The sequence below is a fragment of the Phyllopteryx taeniolatus genome, chromosome 8, assembly GCF_024500385.1.
Source record: "Phyllopteryx taeniolatus isolate TA_2022b chromosome 8, UOR_Ptae_1.2, whole genome shotgun sequence".
NCBI lineage: Eukaryota > Metazoa > Chordata > Actinopteri > Syngnathiformes > Syngnathidae > Phyllopteryx > Phyllopteryx taeniolatus.
This window is the reverse complement of record NC_084509.1, coordinates 10,944,751-10,966,722: the sequence shown is the minus strand read 5'-3', so window position 1 is coordinate 10,966,722 and position 21,972 is coordinate 10,944,751. Positions and strand designations below refer to the sequence as shown.

The following is a 21,972-nucleotide window of genomic DNA, read 5'->3' as shown; positions in this document are numbered from 1 at the left end:
CCTGAACTGGTTGCCAGCCAATCGCAGGGCACATAGAAACAAACAACCATTCGCACTCACAGTCATGCCTACGGGCAATTTAGAGTCTCCAATTAATGCATGTTTTTTTGGGATGTGGGAGGAAACCGGAGTGCCCGGAGAAAACCCACGCAGGCACGGGAAGAACATGCAAACTCCACACAGGCGGGGCCGGGGATAAAGACTAAATTGTCTTTGATAATTACAAAAATATGTATGTTCTTTGAAGACTGAATTGCCTTTCATTTTCACAAAAGAAGTATGCTTGATTTGTTGACGACACGGAAATGTACAGTATTTCAAGTTGTAAAAAAAAATCTGCATCTAAAATCAGTATATTCACTGAAGACTGTATTGACTCTTATGTTTTAAAAAAACACGGAAGCTAGAGTAATTGAGGACTAAATTGTTATGGAGCACCACTCAGTGTCACCATTCAAAACGCTTTGGCCGTTAAATTCAAAACAAGCTGCTTCATAATCACCTGTGTTAATTGTAGATCCAACTGTCCCTCCTCTGAAGATCTTTATTCAATCACATTAAGCTCTAATGTAGTCTCCTGTATCCAGTTTTTACAATCCATATTTGTCATTTTGACACTACCGTCCACCTGTCATAAAACGTCGAAATGTCACAGTGTTGATTTGCCAGGAGCTGACACGCTGTGTCTATTAAAGGCTGCCCCAGTACACACCCCTGCAGCAGGCTACCTAGTTTGGAGCAACTCTGCCTTTGACAAAACACACAACCAACCCCCGCAGGTTTGCGGGGTGGTGGAGGGGCGGGGTTTTCAAACTGTCAGATCAATTGATTTAATAGCAGAAGGCCAGGGAAGGCGAGAGGAGGGCATATAGGGTTCGGCGCCTCCGTGTATAGGTAAGAGTTTACAGCAGGCCCGTGTCCGCAGAGGCTCGGCATACATACTGTTACATACACGCGAGAAGACTCCCAGGGAGATACGCAGTAGTAGCGAGTAAGTTGACATGGAGACAAACAGAGTTTAATTCTTGGTGTTGCACCACTGGGAAAGTATTCTTTGACGGAAGAATGGGGGGAAAAAATCCAGTGGATGTTGCAGTCTGCCACAGTGTGTGTGTGCGTAAGTGTGTTGGCTTGTGTGTACGCATCGTGTTCAATAGCAGTTTCATTAAATATGTATGAAGCATGTTTGAACCCAGCACACGCGCCCATCCCCTCTCCTTACAGACCAGCAGTTTACCAAGGTCCTTGGAACCCGCAAGAGCGTTCCACACACTTTCACTTAGGTGGGGTACACACATTCTGACATTCGGGATGAATTTACGCATTTTTGCTCCCTTCCAATCAAAGTCAGCAAAAGCCCGATTATTGGATGTGTCTGAAAGATTATCCTGAGAGATTAGCCTGTGTGGGGTGTTTTAAAGAGTTAATTTTCCTTCCTGATCTGCTCAGAAAATGATCAAGGCCGACAATCGTCAATGTTAAATCTTTTTAATATTTATGATTACAAATCCTTATGTGTGTAGTCAACATCAAGTTCGACCTGAAGCTTACAACTAGTTTGGGTGAGTGTACAGTGGATATATGTCTATGGTGTGCTGTATTGGTCATCTCAAGTATATTGGACACTTTAAGAACAGCAATCACACACGGCGAGTTTTTCCTTGTCACGTGCGGGGTATATTACATTTTAAAAATGGTTTAAGATGTTAAAAATATGTGTGTGTGTAACCCACCTGAGACATGTAATGTGATATCCATGGGCATGCCAAGGCAGGTAAGGCCATTTTAGCCATTCAAAAACCTTCTGGTCGTTGTGTCAGTATTACCGCACTGCTGGGCACCTTACATCGCTTAATGACTCTCTGTGCCTATGTGTTTATGTATGTGTATTCTGTTATAGAGGCTTGTTTACTAGAGTGGCTCCAACAATGTCTGTGTGTTTTAACATACTTGGCCTATACTGATGATTCAGATTCTGAAGAAAGCAAGGTAGAAAAGGCACAGCTACTATAACAGCACTCAGTAAAAGCATAGACCACTGCTAAGACTTATCAACAAAATAGCGTCTAATCATGGCTTGGAAAGACTAATCCATGTATTTGTCTCTTGCAGGTTAGACTACTGTAATGGCTTGCTCATAGGGCCCTCGAAACAAGCTATAAGAGAGCTGCAGTACATCCAGAATGCAAGTGCTTGAATCCAGATGAGAACAAGGAAATACAAGCATATCAGACCAGTGCCCTGGTCTTTGCACTTGTTTCCTGTCACTCAGAAAACAGACTTTAAAACAGCTCTGCTTGTGTATAAGCCTCTTCGTCGTCCAGCGCCAAAGTAAATCTCTTACATTTTACAGCTATAAAAACGTTCTTGGGATCTGAGAACTTCAGGGAGTGGTCTCATGCTGGTGCCCAGAGTCAGGAATAAACACAGTGTGGTTGTGTTTCAATTTTATGCTGCTAAAATCTGGAACAGTCTTCCAGAAGAAGTGAGACAGGCCTCAACTCGAACAATGTTCAAATCCATGATACTGTTAGCTGTGCCTATGAAAACTGAAAGTATTTTATCTGCACTCCTCATTTTCTATTTAATGAAATATATGGAATTATTTGCGGCACAGTGTAAAACTGGTTAGCACATCTGCCTCACAGTTCTGAGGACCAGGGTTCAAATCCCAGCCCCGCCTGTGTGGAGTTTGCATGTTCTCCCCGTGCCTGCGTGGGTTTTCTCCGGATACTCCAGTTTCTTCTCACATCCCAAAAATATGCATGCACGTAGGTGTGAATGTGAGTATGAATGGTTGTTTGTTTATATGAGCCCTGCGATTGGCTGGCGACCAGTTCAGGGTGTACCCCGCCTCTCGGCCGAAGATAGCTGGGATAGGCTCCAGCACGCCCGCGACCCGCGTGAGGCGAAGCGGTACAGAAAATGGATGGATGGAATTATTCTATTTGCCGTCTTGTAATTAAATGTACCTGTAAAGCACTTTGAATTGCCTTGTGTATGACTTCTGCACCATCTGACTTGCTTGATGGAAACATCATTACGTGCCAAGCAGTTACTCTCGAGTCCTGTAAGCGGTATGGGTTGAACAGACTAGTCCACTAGTTGACAAGTGGACTTTACGACTCTGCATTGACGTTTAAAGCTTGAAGTCGACTAATCGCAAATCACAGGTTTTTGGGCTCTCGTCTTCCAATCGGGCAATTTAAGATGGACCTTCGACTCACCTGTCTGCCACCGTCGCTGGACTTTGGAACAGTGAAATGTCTAGCAAACCAGGCATACAAAGTGGATTGCAAATGGCATATAGGCTAAGCTTTTTATTTTTCAACACAGCCCTATATGTTGGGTCACTGCCCTAGTTGACCCCAATGCAAGTGGACTGAACTTGAACAGCAAAAATTGTATTTGGTTTATGCCAGTACCGACATACAAAATTGCAAGGTTACGAATGGAATGCAATGGGCTAATTTGCGCAGAGGTGTAAGAATACATGATTATGCGGCAAAAGAAGGTAGGCTCGGTTACTGCTGTATTTACTGTTTTCATTTGATTGTTTTATAAGTATCCCCTAGAATTTTTTTTTCCTAAAAATATTGCCAGTGATTATGACTTTACTATTTAGTTAGCATAGGACTTAATGTGCATATAAAATTGGGTTACATCATCACCGTAAGAATGAAACCCTGTCGTAATCCGAGGAGCATCAGTATTTGGATCTGCCCCAAAATGTGAAGGGTTCTTTCTTAGCCCTTGTGGCCCCCCTCTTTTTTTCTGGGTGTGGGGGTTAGTTCAGCATATATACCTACAAATGTGACAAAAACCTCAGCCTTTATGTTGTCATGCAATCTGTGAAAATAGTCTTTCCTGACTTGACTGGGTACAACAGGGAAAAATGCTTGGATAATATACTTACTGTATTTTGTACAGTAATATGAATGTTCGTATGGAGATGGCGCAGGTGGAGACAGGACTCATGGCAAGAGACAGAGGAGGAACACAGTGTGAAATCATTGGCTATCACTCCTGCAGTACGTCCCTAAAAACAGCTTTTGTATGCTGGTGAACCAGTGTCCCAGTTTGGGTATTAAAATAGCCCTGATACACAATGTCTCCAGAAGGTACTGCAGATATCTCGTCAAGAAGATTCCATTTGTATTGTTTAATAAATGGGGGAATAAGCATCATTAATTGGCATTTTGTTGGTCGCAGAAGTGTGTGTGTGTGTGTGTGTGTGTGTGCGTGTGCCTGTGTGTGCGTGCATGCGTGTGTACGATTTTGGTTTTTAAGTTACAGCAACTTTGTAATTAAGAAACCATTTGCAGCTGCGCTAATGAACAACAAAGTCCTTCAAGCAGAACAAACAAGCTCCAAACAAACATAACAAACACATGCATACACACACACACACGGTCTCACCAGGAGACCGGTCCATCTGTTTGTTTGGGAATCTTTTTTTTTTCTTCTTCCAAAGCCTAGAAAGAAGGCCCCATACACATACCAGTGGAAATGCAGACATGACATCATAAGTTCTGTCTCTGCAAAGGGTTTGTACTAAATGCATGGCTGGAGCTGGGCACACACCGTGAAGTCGGTAGACTGTGTGATTGCGTCCTTGTCTATCATTTCAATGTGAAGGCATCTTTTACTGGGATTCATCTCAGCCTCTGTTGTGACTGTTTATCTGCAACACCTTTGTCTTTCGTTTGGATGCCATGACCTGTGAACACTGTTTAATTTCTACCCAGTCTCCCTCGGGGAGCACGAGAGGTGAGGAGGGATGGGGGGGAAGACGGAGGGATCTTGAGGGGAGGGGAAGTGTAGACAGGGGAGGACACGGCAAAAGATACTTCATTAATCAATCAACCAGCTTTGAATATTTACCTAATTAAGGGCTAATTACAGAGCTGGGCAGCAAGCCAGTTGGCACCCTGATCCGCCTATGACGACGTGACCCTCGTGCCTCCCCAGATGACACTGAAGGTAAACACCCCTCCCTCGTACCTCCTGCTTTCTTCGTCTATCCATTCAGCACAGCAGATTAGGCTCATAAGGCTCCTGTCACAGCGTTTGTGTTTTTCTTACCGGGAAAAGGTCGGTGGTCGTAACGGTGTCATCGGGACTCGGGCTGCTTCCATTCTTTTCATGTTCCTGACAGCTCCCACGACGCGACACGCTGGCACGCCAGGCACGCTGGATACTGGAAAGTGAAGGAAGTTTGAGTGATGGTGAAGCAAATAAATTCACCTGAACTCACACACAGGATGATGCAGAGCGCAACGCTACAGAGACCGCCTATGAACGTTGTGGCTCCTGCATACGCACATTACTATAGGTATGCCCACATCTAATGTGAACCGTTACAAGAGCTGTATCAAAAATGTTTTGATTGACCAGATCACCACAGTATTAGAAACACTTGAAAACTACAAGCACAATAATAAACCTAACCCAGGGGTGTCCAACATACAGCCCGAGGACCAAAATCAGCCTGGTAGGGGGTTCGATCCGGCCCGCAGGATGAATTTGAAAGTGAAAAAAAATTGTGTAGCAACCTTGAAAATACAGTACATGTACTGTGAAGAATTTTAGAATTTCCAACCGTCTTTGAGGCAGTGAATGAGTATACATTCCCCCCCCCTTCCATGATCGCGCCAGCGAACTATCCGAAAGGAAGATGCATTTTCAGGGTGTATGCATTGCTAGCTAGCTAACTACACGTGGCAATTGTGCCGAATAACCACTGAGGTAAATGAAGGCAGACAGTTTGTATTTAGTGAGAGAGAGGAAACTCACACCGGACTCCGAAGTGTGTCATGCGGCGCCGTTTTAGACAGGCTCAACCAAATAAATCAGGAAAACTAAAATGGTGGAAAATTGTTTGTCTCTCCACAATTAAGTATGACATCTTTGCGCATTTTCAGCAATTAGCTTAAAAAAATATATAATGTGTTTAGCAACAAATCTTTAAATTCACTTTACAGTCTTTAAAATACCGTAGCATAGTAGGCCTATCATAAACAAGACAGAATCGTCCTAAAAAGTACATTTAATATCACTGTAAACCACAGTCACATAATGCAATTTGAACATTAACACTGCTTAAATACAGGAAAAATAAAACTGTCCTTAAATAATGATTCAATTACAATGCATTGCACATAAATGTTAAATAAAGATTGCACTTCAATAAATGTTTCATAACAAACAGTTCTTAAAGATCAAATACAAATAAATTGAACTTAAAAGTTAAATACAACTGAACTGTACTTAGGCAGGTTTTTCTGCATACAGTATACCACTAGAGGGAGCCCGCATACCACTTGTGGTACTCGTAACACACTTTGAGAACCACTACTTTAAAGGATGTTTTTTTTTTTTTTTTTTTTTTTTAAATCTTTGTTAATTACAAAATTCTTCGACACGTCCCCTAATTACTCAGTGAGTAATGCATAAATCTTAACACATCTGGGTAATTTGATGCTGTATTAATATTGTTGGGCCTTGGAGGATGTCTGCTCTATAGTTTCTGTGCTGATTTTTCAAGTTCAAAATCCATTTTATGTTGTAAAAACACACTTAACACAGCTAAAAGCATTGGAAGGTATTTTTATTGAGTCCACATGGGTGATGTCATTTCTCTTCCTTGCGTGTCTATTTCTTCATTTTTTTTTTATTAACTTTATCTATTTTCTACCTGGAGAATTTGTTCAGCCTGTCCGGACCTCTCCCCACTTGTCTGGACCCACACCTCCAAGAGAGTGCCACTCACTCTCCACTTTTCTTTCATCCCCTGAGTGGCCCTGACACTGAGGTCCAGTGTGGGGTGTCGCATCAATTACACGTCCAAGAAACACATTCACCTCTGCTGGAGCAGAGAGACAGCTGAAGCAAATGGAACAAATTTAATCAAGAAGCAGAAATCCAAGTTCACCAAACCAATACCTTTGCCCTTTTCTTCCCCCCACCCCTATTTTCTCCACTTTTACTTTTCCATCCATTCCCTTTTTGATCCACCGCTTTCCCTGGAAGTCTGTCTCGGCCCTCTGCGTCGCAATCATATTAACTCTAAACAGAAACAATGGCTTTCCCTTTCTAATTTCCACTTTCATGGAAGGAAAAGCCCAAGGCGAGAGCCGTTTTACCCTGTTACACATCGGAAAGCGGCAATGTGTCGTCATCGCTCGGCAGCGTGGTGCTGACTCTCAACGAGTGGGAGACTTGACAAAATCCACAGGTGCACAACTAACACACAGCAGCTGGGAGGCAATGAGCGCACCGGTCATGTGCAAGGTGAAAATGACCAAATGAGGGAATAATGGTAACAACGGGCTTTGGAAAGTAATCACACAGTTGTCACTCACACAATGGCCTTGATTTCCAGTTGCTGCTGCTGTTGCCCGCGGCAATGAGGCCTGTTGTCTGCCTCCACCTCACTCTTCTGGGGGTGGCTGAGGATGAGCAAGGATAGGAAAGAGACAGCAATATGAACTAGGGGTGGGGTTTCAATACACTGTTAGGGTTTCTAAATAGGGTTCAAAGACAGTGTTAGGGTTTAAAGCCTGGGTTAAGGTTTCAAACAAGGGTTGTTTCAAAAAAATGTTTCAAGCCTTGCTGGGGGTTTTAAATTTGGAGTTTCAAGATATGGTTAATTTTCAAATTAGGAGTTCAAGTCTGGGCTGAGGTTTCAATTTAGGATTTAAGTTGCAAGCTAGGGCTTTAAGACAAGGTTATGATTTCAAATTAGGGGTTTAACCAACCCTGGGCTGGGGTTTCAAATTGAGGTTTCAAGTCGTTTAAAGTTTCAAATTAGTGTTTCAAGCCTGGGTTAGGCTTTTAAATTAGGGTTTCAAGACTGGGTTACGGTTTAAAATAAGGGTTTCAAGACTGGGTTACGGTTTTAAATATGGGTTTCGAGACAGGTTTGTGGTTCAAATTAGGGATTGAAGTTTGGGTTTGGGGGTTTCAAATTACGGTTAGGGCTTCAAATTAAGGTTTTAAGACAGGTTTATGGTTTCAAATTAGGGTTTCAACCCTGTGATAGGATTTTAAATTAGGGTTTGAAAACATGGTTACAATTTTCAATTAGTGGCTAAACCCTGGGTTACGGTTTCCAACAAGAGTTAGGGTATCAAATTAGAGTTTGAAACCTCTGTTAGGGTTTCAAATTAAGGTTAGTGATTCAATTAAAGGTCAATTTAAAGTGTCACAAGCAAGGGCAGTGGTTTCAAAGTAGGGTATCAAGACATTATTAGCGTTCCATATTCGGATTTCAGGCCAGGGTTAGGGTTTTAAAGCAGGGTTTGTGCTATCCTAAATACGAACAAGCAGGACATAAACCACCAATGCAGGTGTGTGGATTGGACCTTAAGGGTATGGTGCAGGCTTTTTATGAATTTGTGTCAATAATGCTGTATGTGCAGTCTTACCTCTCCACCTTGGGAACTGTTTGCCCTCCACTGTGATTGCAGTAGCGATGATACCTCTTCACGTCTTCCTGCACAGCGTATGGGGGATGGGGGGGTGGGGGGTGGGGGGAGCACCAATACGTCAAAAACAACTGCAGACATCACAAAACCAGACAGGAGTTGGTTGGTCTATGAAAGAGTTTGGTGTTGATCCAAATGAGTATTTTTCAGCCCTGGCAAAGGTCTGTGCTCCAATGAGAGTTATTCTAGTTTACCACATCTCTCTATTATCTGTTGATTGGTCACAAGACTGTATTCCTCGATTAGTTCACACGAATGTTATATAACACAGAGTGCAGTTAAAGGCTGATTATGCATAAACGTGTGCGTGAGCATGTGTGTGTGTTTGTGCGTGTGTGCCAACCAGCAAAACGGAGCCTGCGGTCCAAGGGGTGGTGCTGCCACTGAGCTAATTGGGAATATGCTGATGGAAACAAGTGAGCAACATGGCTTGATCAACCATTTTCCTGCTTGCCATCAAAATGATGATGACGCGCTTAAAAGTATTGGGACACTTGATTATTACATACTACCGGAAGTGGAAGGAATTATAGAGCGTGTACAAAATGTTAAATGTTCCGTATTTTGGCTATTTAGACCTTCATAGAGTGACTCTCTAACATGGCCTTAGTATAAAAGTGTCAATTTCATTTAAAAAAAAAAAAAAAAACACCATACGAGTGGCCAAAAAAGGCCCTTCTGACAGCTACTTCTTTTTGACCCAGTTTAACATCCGCTTTGTCCATATTTGGCTAAGACAGCCCCCCTTTCCTCTAATTGGTTGCCTCTATGTAGAAGACCCACTTGTGACAGCACACGTGTTTGTGATGTTGACAGCACTGGCTCAGGAGCAGAGAGTTAGACGGAGATCTTTGCTAGTGACGTAGATAAGCCCGAGAAATTTTAATGACCTGATTTCAGGCCTCTCGGCAGAAAAACGTCTAGAGCTCAGGAATGCGTGGGCGATTTTACTTCATATTTGACATTTTTACTGAGGCACCATAGAGACATTATTACATCCCAAATAAAAAGCTTGCTTTGGTAAAATATGTGCCCTTTAAGAGTGTGTCGATGGCAATTTTCAGCCATTCATTGAGAATAACTTTTGTGACAGTGGACAATATTGTTGGTCAGAACCAGAATCATCTTTATTTTCCAAGTATGTCCAAAAAACACACAATGAATTTGTCTCCGGAAGTTGGAGCCGCTCTAGTACGACAACAGACAGTCAATTGACAGAGAACACTTTTGGCGTCCAGCGGCCGCCACCCGTCCTTGCTCCGGCGGCGCTCGTCCAACGGCCGCCACCCGTCCTTGCTCCGGCGGCGCTCGTCCAGCGGCCGCCACCCAACCCCGCTCCGGCGGCGTTCGTCCAGCGTCCGCCACCCAACCCTATTGCCTGGCCCCTGCATTACCATTGGGTTCGGCACCGTGGCCGTCCGCCTGAATGGCCCTGTAAAGACTCTGGTGCTTGGCGTCCTGGACGACTTCCTGAACCGCTCAGCCAAGCACCTCACCTCGGGTGGCCTGGATGGCCACCAGACTGACCTGAGGGGTGGACTCGCTTCCCTCTGTGGCGCCGTTTCCGCCTCCATGCGCCGAAAACCGTGGACGCCGCCCCGGTAAGTAACTCGGGGAAAAAACTGAGCGGATTTGCGAAAGTTGGTGAAAGAAAGTCCGGAGTAGCCTCCTTGATGGTTAGCAAGTCTCCCCTTGTGTAAGTGAGTCGTGTAATGTCTCCAAAGACGAACGAAAAACACAAAAAAAAACAATACTAGAGAGCGTGTTACCAAGGCGACCACACTGGTAGGCGCCATCTAGTGTCAATGAGCCGCTTCTCCTCACTAGGATCCAGTGTATTTAATGAACCACTGGAGAAGGTACAAGGTGCCTTGAGATACAAGCTTAATTCTTTCTGTGACTATGCTTGTAACCTCATTGAAATGAATGGAAATTACTACTGGCCACTCGTGCTTGAGAATTCTCTGCACCATTTGCACAATCGTCACTCAATAATATTTTACTTTATAAACCATATAGTAATAACTTGGCCACCGCCAGAAGTATGCAGTCATGCAGACAAACAAAGAAGAGTATCACTCAACTACTGTAAGTGACCCAGTAATCTCCAGAAATATTAGTCGTTTTTCTCATATTGTCTGTCTACATGTGTTGCTGCGCCATTTGTGTTCAAATAGCCGCTCTTTAAAATGTTGTAACACCTCCACATAGATACTATTTGTTAGCCCATCTATAACATTTTCCATTATGTGTTAGCATTAAGCTAGCACATTTTAAAGCAAAGTTGTTTTTGTTCTAAATACACATCATGAAATTGTATGTTTTATGTTACGTTTGACAGTAAACCTCAACTGGGAGTGGCGTTAAGCAGCTTGAAACCTCTTTTTTGAAGATTTTTTACTATCTGTCAAACTACAGCACTCATATCGAAAGTCCAAGCAAAGAAATCAGCCAAACGACACTTCATATCGAGAAAAAGTCAGGTCACTCGTATCTCAAGGCGCCAAGCACCAAGGTCATCCAAGCACATACTGAAGAATGTTGTATTTTTTTTTTTTTTATTAAAAACTATTTAACAGGTTTAACATTTAGGATTGTGGGCCCAGAAGGTTTCCCAAGCAGATTGAGAAGGAAAAAAAATCACTTAACACACCACAGGATAATCTCTCAGTATAATATTTCAGCGATATCCAACAATTGGGCCTTTGCTGGCTTTGATCATAAAGGGGGAGAATGCTCACAATCACTCCAATTATCAGAAGGGTGTACCTCGCCTTTGTCCCAACCTCAATTGGGATATGCTCCACCTCACCAACGACCTTAATGAAGAAAAGCGGAATTGAAAATGAATGCAGGGTCTCTGACGAGATCTGTAAAGGCAGAATCAGACTCATCCGATTGTGTACCTTTAACTGTGACGAGTATTGTGGAACTGAACATGTGCAGTGGGAATGACAGCAACTGTTCAAAACCGCAACAAAAAAAGAAACTAAAATTTAAAAAAAAAACATTTAAATCAAAGCTACATTAAAAAGAAAACTAACTGCTCTCTCTAGCCAGATGTTCAATTAAACATTGGTGTCCATGATAAATTGTCTAAAGTTGGCTTTTCTTTTCATCTGAATATAGATTTAGCTCATCAGATACCGTCCATTACGAATGCAGTGCGCCACTACTACATCTTCATGACAAGATAATGGAATTTTTAATTCAGACGGCAATATTTCAAAAGTGAAATATCACGTATTAAAAGTTACATCGGAGGCAGAGTCGCTCGTCTTATTTTGCAGATGCCTTCATTATTGTCCTGAGGCATCTGGGTGTTTACAACTGGCCATAAAGTGCGGGTCACCGCAGAGGAGGAAAAACACTTCAAAGTTGTACGTGAGCAAAAAGGACCAAGATCACTGCGGCTGATGACAGGGGAACCGCAATAGTTCAAATCGATAGTGTGATTGCCTGAAACATTGATATGAACGCCACACTTCCCTGCTGGGCTTGTGCTTCACAACACAATCGCATTATTTTCCAATTCTAAATAAAGGGCGATCAATACACTTTGCAGCGCAGACAGTAATTTTCTGATGAAAAATTAGTGGATGCATTCATAAAATCATTTGTAGGAGTGCTTGTGTCATTCACATTCATGAGTACGCACACATGCACATACTGTATTCTTCCACAACCTTGCACCTGATTTCATAGTAACACACTCAGGCAGGTCAGCATGTACACACACACACACGACATTCAACACAAACATTAATCACCCTGTATTGGACAGAGAGTGTGAAACAGCTGCATCAGTCCAACGTCTCGTGAGCTGCAGCTGGACACGCATGGAAGTGACTGATGAAGAGGAGCCGCACCAGTCGAGATGCACATTAAGTCGGAATTAGAGTGAATCAATTTCATTTAAAAAGGAACATATGAAAAATTTACTTTTTAATTGCTTGAATACAAATAATTGGGTCTCTGGAGTGTGGAATTTAACAACCAATAAAAAAATGTATCTGCCTATTTCTTTCCTATTTGTGTTTGGTGAGGTGTCCAAAAACGGCTGCCTACAGCAGCTAAAATGCTTTTATTGTCTTTAGGGTCAGTAACTTTTTTCACATTCTGAGCTCTGCTTCAGAAACTAGAAGCAAGCAGCGAATCGCAACGCACACAAGCCGGCGAGATCCAGCCCACTGTTATGCATACACTTGCCAGCAGTAGCTGTTGCTGGTATTGGCATTATGTGTGGCCACACATCACAGTACAGTACTGTGATGTCTGGATGGGCGGCAATGTGCCCCAAAAAATTAAATGCTACATGAATAGGTTTTTTTTAATTGCCATCATGACATGTAAATTTTTCATTTTTATGGAGAATTTCCACCCATTTGTGGAGACATTATAGGGGGTATTTAAAGAGTTTTGCTAGTAAAGAGGGCGGCACGGGGACCGACTGGTTAGAGTGTCAGCCTCACAGTTCTGAGGACCTGGGTTCAATCCCCGGTCCCGCCTGTGTGGAGTTTGCATGTTCTCCCCGTGCCTGCGTGGGTTTTCTCCGGGCACTCCGGTTTCCTCCCACATCCCAAAAACATGCATTAATTGGAGACTCTAAATTGCCCGTAGGTGTGAGTGTGAATGGTTGTTTGTTTATATGTGCCCTGCGATTGGCTGGCAACCAGTTCAGGGTGTACCCCGCCTCCTGCCCGATGATAGCTGGGATAGGCTCCAGCACGCCCACGACCCTAGTGAGGAGAAGCGGCTCAGAGGATGGATGGATGGATGGATGCTAGTAAACAAAGTGAGAGGTGGTTGATGTCAAGGTAGTATGAGATCTTAGTTGTTGGAAGACCTCTGTATTTGGGAGGGGCGAAAGTTAGCTCATTGTTGGTAGAGAGTGACTGAGAGTGTCACGACCGCATGTGTATGTTCTTGCTTTGGTTAATTAAAAACGCAAGCTAACCAGCGACAGAGGTCTTGTTACTGCTTGACAAGCAACAACTGCAAGTTGCGATGTTCTCCACTTTTTTTTCTGGTTCCAAATTAATTCACATTATATCAAAGTAAGAGTAACTTGTGTTAGTGTTATTGTGTATGCCTACGAATGTTTAACAGTAAAGGTTCTTAATGTACACTTACTGTAAAAGGGCTCTCTGTTTTCCTGTTTATTGATACTATATCCGTATTAATAGTTGAATTAATAACACGTAACAACATGTTAATGTACATGCTCAATCCATGCATGTTTTATATCAAAATTATATTGCATTTGCAGGCAACATGAGGAGCATTTTCTGCCACTAGGGACAGAGAGGGTTTGCTCACTTGCATGAGACAAGGCCAGCAGCCCCTAAAAAAACGCTAATTTTAGCAAGACAAAATATAGAGTGTCTAATTCGTGATCCTTGGGTTAGATTGTTACAGAAGTGTTATTAAGGCACTTGGGAACTGTTTTAAATTGTGGAAAAGAGTGCATAATATGTCTCCGGTATCACGCAAAGTGCAAGTGCTTGTGCCTGAATGTAACAAGAGTGTGCGAAGGAAAATTTAACGCTTTTTCTTAAAATGTTTTTACAGGTTGAGCATTGTCATTAAGTTATTAAGATGTTCTAACAGCTACTAATGATTATTTTACAATAAGTCTTCAAGTTTAACATGAGCAGCTGAAGCCGCATTAAAAAGCTCTGCTAAATATAACCAATTTCTCGAACTTTTTACTTTAGACATTAGAACATTGATGACACTTCCTAAAGTACATACACTAGCTGGTCATTTGATAAAATATGTATAATAAAAGTTCTGTTGATCTCAACTAAAGGTGGATTAAAACTTCAAGTTCTGTAAGTTTCGCATGCTTCTCAATGTGTCTCAATGTAATTCGGGCTAGATAAATACATAACTAACATATTAGAAACACCACTCTGTGTGATGAAGTGTAAGACATGCATTAAAGGCGGTTATCCAAACAGGTGCAAATATTTAAAAAGGGGATGGAGGGGCACATATCTAATGAGTAGTAAGGACCAGAAGAGAAAGAAAGACAACCACGATGTGAGGAGAGCAAGAACATGATCACGCAGTGTATCAAAATGCAAAATAGAGCACTTGAGACTATTCCCTCCGCTCCGATTTACCGGTAGAGAGAGGCTCTGGCTAACATGGCGAGGGAAGGGGGAATGAAACACACACACACACAAGTACAATCGCTCCCATCATTGCGAGGGTTTTTCCTTCAGTGATCAGAGAGCTAGCTTACTCATTGAGACGATACTCATCCTCCATGGTAATAGCAGGGAAATGACTACAAACAGGGCAGCAGTCAATGGCTGCCATAAAGAGCCAGGATATAGACACTCGTCAGCCACCTTTTCAGGCACAACTAATGATACAATACAAGAGTTGTGTCAAATATTGTCTTACAAAGAGACCAACGCTCAGTTTTCGTTGGCATTGGATAAATGATGACGAGATCACCCAGAATATTAGGTAGGCATGATGAAGAGTAACTTTAGACCAAACCGCAACCAGAGTGAATAAGTGTGTTAAAAAACATTTAAGGTTAGCCTTATCTTTGTAAAATATGTACAGACATAGTTCTTCTGGTTCCTCATCAATTAGCACCATCTCTCTCTCCCAAATAGGAATACAGTGCCTTCAGCAAAGTCTGGAACTTAAACTTAAGCGATTATCCTGTGGTGGGAGATGCGTTAAGAGTGATTTTCTTCCACCCCGATCTGCTCGTAAAATTGTTAATGTTAAACCTGCTCAAACATTTACGATGGCAAATCCTTATGTGTGTGTGAGCAACAAGGATTCGTCCACCGTGCCGCTGACTGAACAACAACCATCATTAATTTCTTCATGGTTATGTTTTGTTTAAAGATTTGAAATGTTTAATTTGAATCCCATTAATATAAAATTAAATATGTTTCGCCAGGGCAGCACGGTGGACGACTGGTTAGAGCGTCTGCCTCAATGTTCTGAGGACCGGGGTCCAATCCGCGGCCCCGCCTGTGTGGAGTTTGCATGTTCTCCCCATGCCTGCGTGGGTTTTCTCCGGGCACTCCGGTTTCCGCCCACATCCCAAAAACATGCATGGTAGGTTAATTGAAGACTCTAAATTGCCCGTAGGTGTGAATGTGAGTGCGAATGGTTTTTTGTTTGTATGTGCCCTGCGATTGGCTGGCAACCAGTTCAGGGTGTACCCCGCCTCCTGCCCAATGATAGCTGGGACAGGCTCCAGCGCTCCTGCGACCCTTGTGAGGATAAGCGGATGGATAATGGATGGATGTTTCGCCTGGCACCTTCATGTTTTCTTTAAAGAATTGTACCCATCTTACAAATTCTGCCTGGATAATCAAACATATGACCACAACTGTGTTTTCTTATTTATTCAATAAAGGTAGGGCTGTGAATTTCAAAATGAGAGCAAGTAAATAAAATATTACATGGTCAAGTAAAGTGCTTAACTTCAGAATAATTCTTCGAAAAAACTAACAAAATACAGATAATACTTCATGTTTTGATCATATGGGTAGAAGCAAAATCTCTCCACAAACCAGCAAAGTAGAAGATTGCAGTGCTTATTACGGTTCCTTCAGATTGTCTTTAGGATTACGCAAACAGATTGATTAATTAACAGAGACATTTATTATCAGTATTGTAGTTCACATGGCACGATCAGCTCTTAGTAGGATATAAAACACTATACCCCTGTCAAACTTAAGGCCCGGGGGCCAGATCCCGCGAAAGCAAATCATTTCCTTGAAACGCTACGATTCTTGCTAAAATCTGTATAATTTTTTTTTTATTTTCATATGTAATAAATACTAAAATGGTGATAATGCAACCATGTTTTTCTTACCAACACCCTTTTTAAAGTACAGTAACTTGAATAATAGTTGAACAGTATTACCCTTGACTTTTTATTTCAAAACTAGTCATCCATCGATTTGTTGTCTACGTAATAATATAAGGAGGTGATTCAACATTTATATTTCACAATCGTAACGGCCCTCTGAGAGAAACCGTAACTTTGATGTGGTCCGTGGCAAAAATGAGTTTGACACCCCTGCGTGACTATACAAAAACAATAGACCTCATTATAATGTGAAAATGTTGCTGCTGGTATGGACATATTACACACTGGAGAAAAATTATATACCCCGTCATAAACATCCTCCTACTTCGATCACAACATCTGTGTTTCCAGTTTGAGCGATGAGCAGATGTTCTGATTAAGAGTGTTGCATGCTGGGACACTGATCAGGAACGACCTCACGCTGGATGGTGATGGATGACTTCATCATTCCAGCTACAAGTGCTGCGTCAACAATGCCACCTGCACTGTATATTTCATGCCTAACCCCATTAAGAACTCCCCCCCCATGTGGCATGCTGCTTAAATAAGCTCTGTGTAAAATGGTTAACAGCACCAGCCCATTGACCATAAAAAATGTGCTGTCCCATTGATTATGGGGTAATAGCTGGACAGATGAACGTGTCTCTCAGCGGTGGGTTGGGGAGGGGATAAAGGAAAGAGGGGGGTGCACGCCTGAATGATGAACCTGAATCACTCCCACAGACACCAGCAAGTGGAGCGGCCTCTATATCCAATAAACTATTTCTATACCCTCACTCATATTTCACACGCCGATTACTGCATATAGTGCCTTCTCTGGGGGGGGGGGGGGGGGGGGGGGGACAGCAAGTGTCCTCCATGGGAAATGTCATTTTTGTGGATAATAGAAACTCCACTGTCAGGCGGCGCAGTGAAAATGGATTGGAGCAGATCCCAAAGAGGAAAAAAAAGATTGAGAAAGTTTAAAGAGGGTTGTAGCCGTGGCATGCGTGCGTGCGTGTGCGTGCATCTCCGTGCATGTGTTTTGCATCATAGTAACAGCTCTTGCACTGCTCTCAAAGCTCAATGTCCTCAGCTGCCAATAATACGCACCACTACATCACGGGCATCAAATTTTCAGCAGCTCATTGCGAGCAGGTGAACTTGTGCACTTTAATGCTTGCAGGAAGCATATGACTGGGCTAAAACAATAAATACATTTGAAATGATATATTACATATATGCTGTCCTTAATTACAACAAAAATCTAGGTTGATGAGAAGGAAAAGGATGGCAGTTGCCAGTTCATTTCTATCCCCAAAAATGCTACTAAATTGAGCCCCAGTGTAAATGGTTTACCCTTTTGTAGGGCCAAAATTGGTTTCTAGGCTGAGGAAGTACAAAGTCTCAGTCTTTAAGGGTAACATGCACCCGTAAAAGGTACAATGATACACTTTAACAACAGTGTAGAACACCCTGCAACATATGAAGAATCAGGTACACTTATGGGTATCGAACAGAACAGTGCAGTTTTCTCTGGACTATAAAAAAAGACACAATCTGCCTGTAGGAGTACCTTTACGAGGATTAAAGGTGTGTGCCATGGCAAACAAAAGTGTCTGTGAGCCTATATAGATAAAACCAAACTAAATCCATCCATTTGAACTACAGGGAGGGAAAATTGTCAGCAGTTAAAGTTGCATGTTTGCTTTGAGTGAGCCTGATAATGTTGTGCAAAGGGCTCTACTCTACTTCTTATATCTCTGCTGCTTTTTATTCAAATCAATGAGCCTCCATGTCGTCTGATCAACTTCCTGCTCCCATTAAAAGCCCAGAAAGTGCATTACCTCATTGCTTGTGCCACTCAGAGAACTGGAGAGAGAGTGTGGGAAGGAAGAGGAGGAGATGCACCCACGCAAACATTTTTCTGTTGCATGAACACAACCCACGCTAAGACCGACCGCTGCTCCAATTGTAAGGGGGGGGGGGGGTCTCACCTGGTTGTTGATGCGCAGGGCAAGGTGTCTCCTCTCCCGTGCCACACTACTCCCGACGCGCATCCTCGCCTCCTCCCCCGGATGCATGCCTCTGCAAGGACACCGCTCAAGTTAGCGCTCTCTGTATGCCGACGCGTGATCGCGTCCATGCAGAGCGCTGCGCAATAGGAAGCGGCAGGTGTGACACCAACCTATGCGCGGAGTTCCTCAGCATGGCGCTGTCCCTCTCTCTCGCTCTCTTGCTGTGGCGTTCTCCCTTCTCTCTGCAGCCAGTCACGGATCAAGTGGACACTTTGAGAGGGGAGCAGCCGAAGAGATGACCTGACTTCCTTTGGAAGGGGGTGGGTGGAGGGGAGAAAATCTCGCAGCCAATGTGCGCGCGTTTTTATACAGCGTGTCACTGCGTGCATTCGTGTGCATGCTTTGGAAATGCACCAAAAAGTGTGCAAAATAGATGTGCATGTAGACATGAATGAAGCAAATGACAATCCGCTACATCACATTATCATGTAAATCATATAATAAATACATGCTTTCAACAAATCTAACCACTAATTCACTAAAATCAAATTAGATGACATTCTTCAACAAGTCTCCACTGCAGTAAAATAAAATTATAGATCCGTGAATCGTAATGAATTCGAATATTGCCGAAAAGTACATTTATTTCAGTAGTTACATTTAAAAAATTATACTAATAATTTAACAGATTATTTAAACTGAGTAAAATACTTGTCAGGTCACTTCCTACTTAAATTCTATTTTAACAATCATTTTGTTTCTTTTGTAATATTCTAATTTCTTGAGATACGTGGTGAATTGTGGGCTTTGTTAATGAATGCAAAAGAGTTTCACTTTTTAGCTATTTTCCATAAAATATAATCAGTGTGTTGTGACTGAGTTTCATTTTTTGAACTACTGAAATAAATTGACTTTTCTACAACATTCTTATCTATTGAAATGTAGCTGTATTTGCATTATTTATTCCTCATCATTACCCTCTTTAAACAAAGGTTTAAGATACTTATTCGGACATGACATTAATGCAGCCCTATGGGGGGCACAAGTCAGTGCAAACTGTAGGCCGGTCCCAAGCCCGGATAAATGCAGAGGGTTGCGTCAGGAAGGGCATCCGGCTTAAAACCTTGCCAAACAAATATGAGCGTTCATCCAAAGAATTCCATACCGGATCGGTCGTGGCCCGGGTTAACAACGTCCGCCACCGGCGCCGTCAACCTGCAGGGCGCTGTTGGAAATTCAGCTACTGTGGGTCGAAGTCGAAGTCAAAGAAGAAGAAGAAGAGGTGGAAAGCGGGTTCTTCGGCAGAAAGAGAAGAGGAAAACACAGAGCCTAGAACTGAATGTGGGGACTTTGAATGTTGGGACTATGACAGGAAAATCTCGGGAGTTGGTTGACATGATGATTAGGAGAAAGGTTGATATATTGTGTGTCCAGGAGACCAGGTGGAAAGGCAGTAAGGCTAGAAGTTTAGGGGCAGGGTTTAAATTATTTTACCATGGTGTAGATGGGAAGAGAAATGGAGTCGGGGTTATTTTAAAAGAAGAGTTGGCTAAGAATGTCTTGGAGGTGAAAAGAGTATCAGATCGAGTGATGAGGCTGAAATTTGAAATTGAGGGTGTTATGTGTAATGTGATTAGTGGCTATGCCCCACAGGTAGGATGTGACCTAGAGGTGAAAGAGAAATTCTGGAAGGAGCTAGATGATGTAGTTCTGAGCATCCCAGACAGAGAGAGAGTCGTAATTGGTGCAGATTGTAATGGACATGTTGGTGAAGGTAATAAGGGTGATGAAGAAGTGATGGGTAAGTACGGTATCCAGGAAAGGAACTTGGAGGGACAGATGGTGGTAGACTTTGCAACAAGGATGCAAATGGCTGTAGTGAACACTTTTTTCCAGAAGAGGCACGAACATAGGGTGACCTACAAGAGCGGAGGTAGAAGCACACAGGTGGATTACATCTTGTGCAGACGATGTAATCTGAAGGAGGTTACCAACTGTAAGGTAGTGGTAGGGGAGAGTGTGGCTAGACAGCATAGGATGGTGGTGTGTAAGATGACTCTGGTGGTGGGGAGGAAAATTAGGAAGACAAAGGCAGAGAAGAGAACCATGTGGTGGAAGCTGAGACAGGACGAGTGTTGTGCAGCTTTTCGGGAAGAGGTGAGACAGGCTCTCGGTGGACGGGAAGAGCTTCCAGAAGACTGGACCACTGCAGCCAAGGTGATCAGAGAAGCAGGCAGGAGAGTACTTGGTGTATCTTCTGGCAGGAAAGGAGAGAAGGAGACTTGGTGGTGGAACCTCACAGTACAGGAAATCATACAAGGAAAACGGTTAGCTAAGAAGAAGTGGGACACTGAGAGGACCGAGGAGAGGCGAAAGGAATACATTGAGATGCGACACAGGGCAAAGGTAGAGGTGGCAAAGGCAAAACAAGAGGCATATGATGACATGTATGGCAGGTTGGACACTAAAGAAGGAGAAAAGGATCTATACAGGCTGGCCAGACAGAGGGATAGAGATGGGAAGGATGTGCAGCAGGTTAGGGTGATTAAGGATAGAGATGGAAATATGTTGACTGGTGCCAGCAGTGTGCTAGGTAGATGGAAAGAATACTTCGAGGAGTTGATGAATGAGGAAAATGATAGAGAAGGGAGAGTAGAAGAGGCAAGTGTGGTGGACCAGGAAGTGGCAATGATTAGTAAGGGGGAAGTTAGAAAGGCATTAAAGAGAATGAAAAATGGAAAGGCAGTTGGTCCTGATGACATTCCTGTGGAGGTATGGAAGCATCTAGGAGAGGTGGCTGTGGAGTTTTTGACCAGCTTGTTCAATAGAATTCTAGTGCGTGAGAAGATGCCTGAGGAATGGAGGAAAAGTGTACTGGTGCCCATTTTTAAGAACAAAGGTGATGTGCAGAGCTGTGGCAACTATAGAGGAATAAAGTTGATGACCCACACAATGAAGTTATGGGAAAGAGTAGTGGAGGCTAGACTCAGGACAGAAGTGAGTATTTGCGAGCAACAGTATGGTTTCATGCCTAGAAAGAGTACCACAGATGCATTATTTGCCTTGAGGATGTTGATGGAAAAGTACAGAGAAGGTCAGAAGGAGCTACATTGTGTCTTTGTAGATCTAGAGAAAGCCTATGACAGAGTACCCAGAGAGGAACTGTGGTACTGCATGCGGAAGTCTGGAGTGGCAGAGAAGTATGTTAGAATAATACAGGACATGTACGAGGGCAGCAGAACAGCGGTGAGGTGTGCTGTCGGTGTGACAGAAGAATTTAAGGTGGACGTGGGACTGCATCAGGGATCAGCCCTGAGCCCCTTCCTTTTTGCAGTGGTGATGGATAGGCTGACAGATGAGGTTAGACTGGAATCCCCGTGGACCATGATGTTTGCAGATGACATTGTGATCTGCAGTGAAAGCAGGGAGCAGCTGGAGGAACAGTTAGAAAGATGGAGGCATGCACTGGAAAGAAGAGGAATGAAGATTAGCCGAAGTAAAACAGAATATATGTGCATGAATGAGAGGGATGGTGGGGGAAGAATGAGGCTACAGGGAGAAGAGATGGCAAGGGTAGAGGACTTTAAATACTTGGGGTCAACCGTCCAGAGCAATGGTGAGTGTGGTCAGG

At 43.1% G+C, this 21,972-nt stretch overlaps 1 protein-coding gene across 1 annotated transcript in view; it reads right to left on the bottom strand.

Moving 5' to 3' along the window:
- The window catches only part of schip1 (schwannomin interacting protein 1), a 325,572-nt gene extending 306,792 nt beyond the window's left edge, over nucleotides 1-18,780 (bottom strand). The window contains exons 1-5 of the mRNA XM_061781837.1: nucleotides 18,512-18,780; nucleotides 18,321-18,411; nucleotides 8,430-8,497; nucleotides 7,365-7,451; nucleotides 5,086-5,200 (exon numbers count right to left, since the gene is read on the bottom strand). Coding sequence (XP_061637821.1) covers nucleotides 5,086-5,200; nucleotides 7,365-7,451; nucleotides 8,430-8,497; nucleotides 18,321-18,411; nucleotides 18,512-18,534 — 384 coding nt within the window. The 5' untranslated portion in view covers nucleotides 18,535-18,780. The remainder of the gene's footprint in view (nucleotides 1-5,085; nucleotides 5,201-7,364; nucleotides 7,452-8,429; nucleotides 8,498-18,320; nucleotides 18,412-18,511) is intronic.
- Between the last annotated feature and the right edge of the window lie 3,192 nt (nucleotides 18,781-21,972).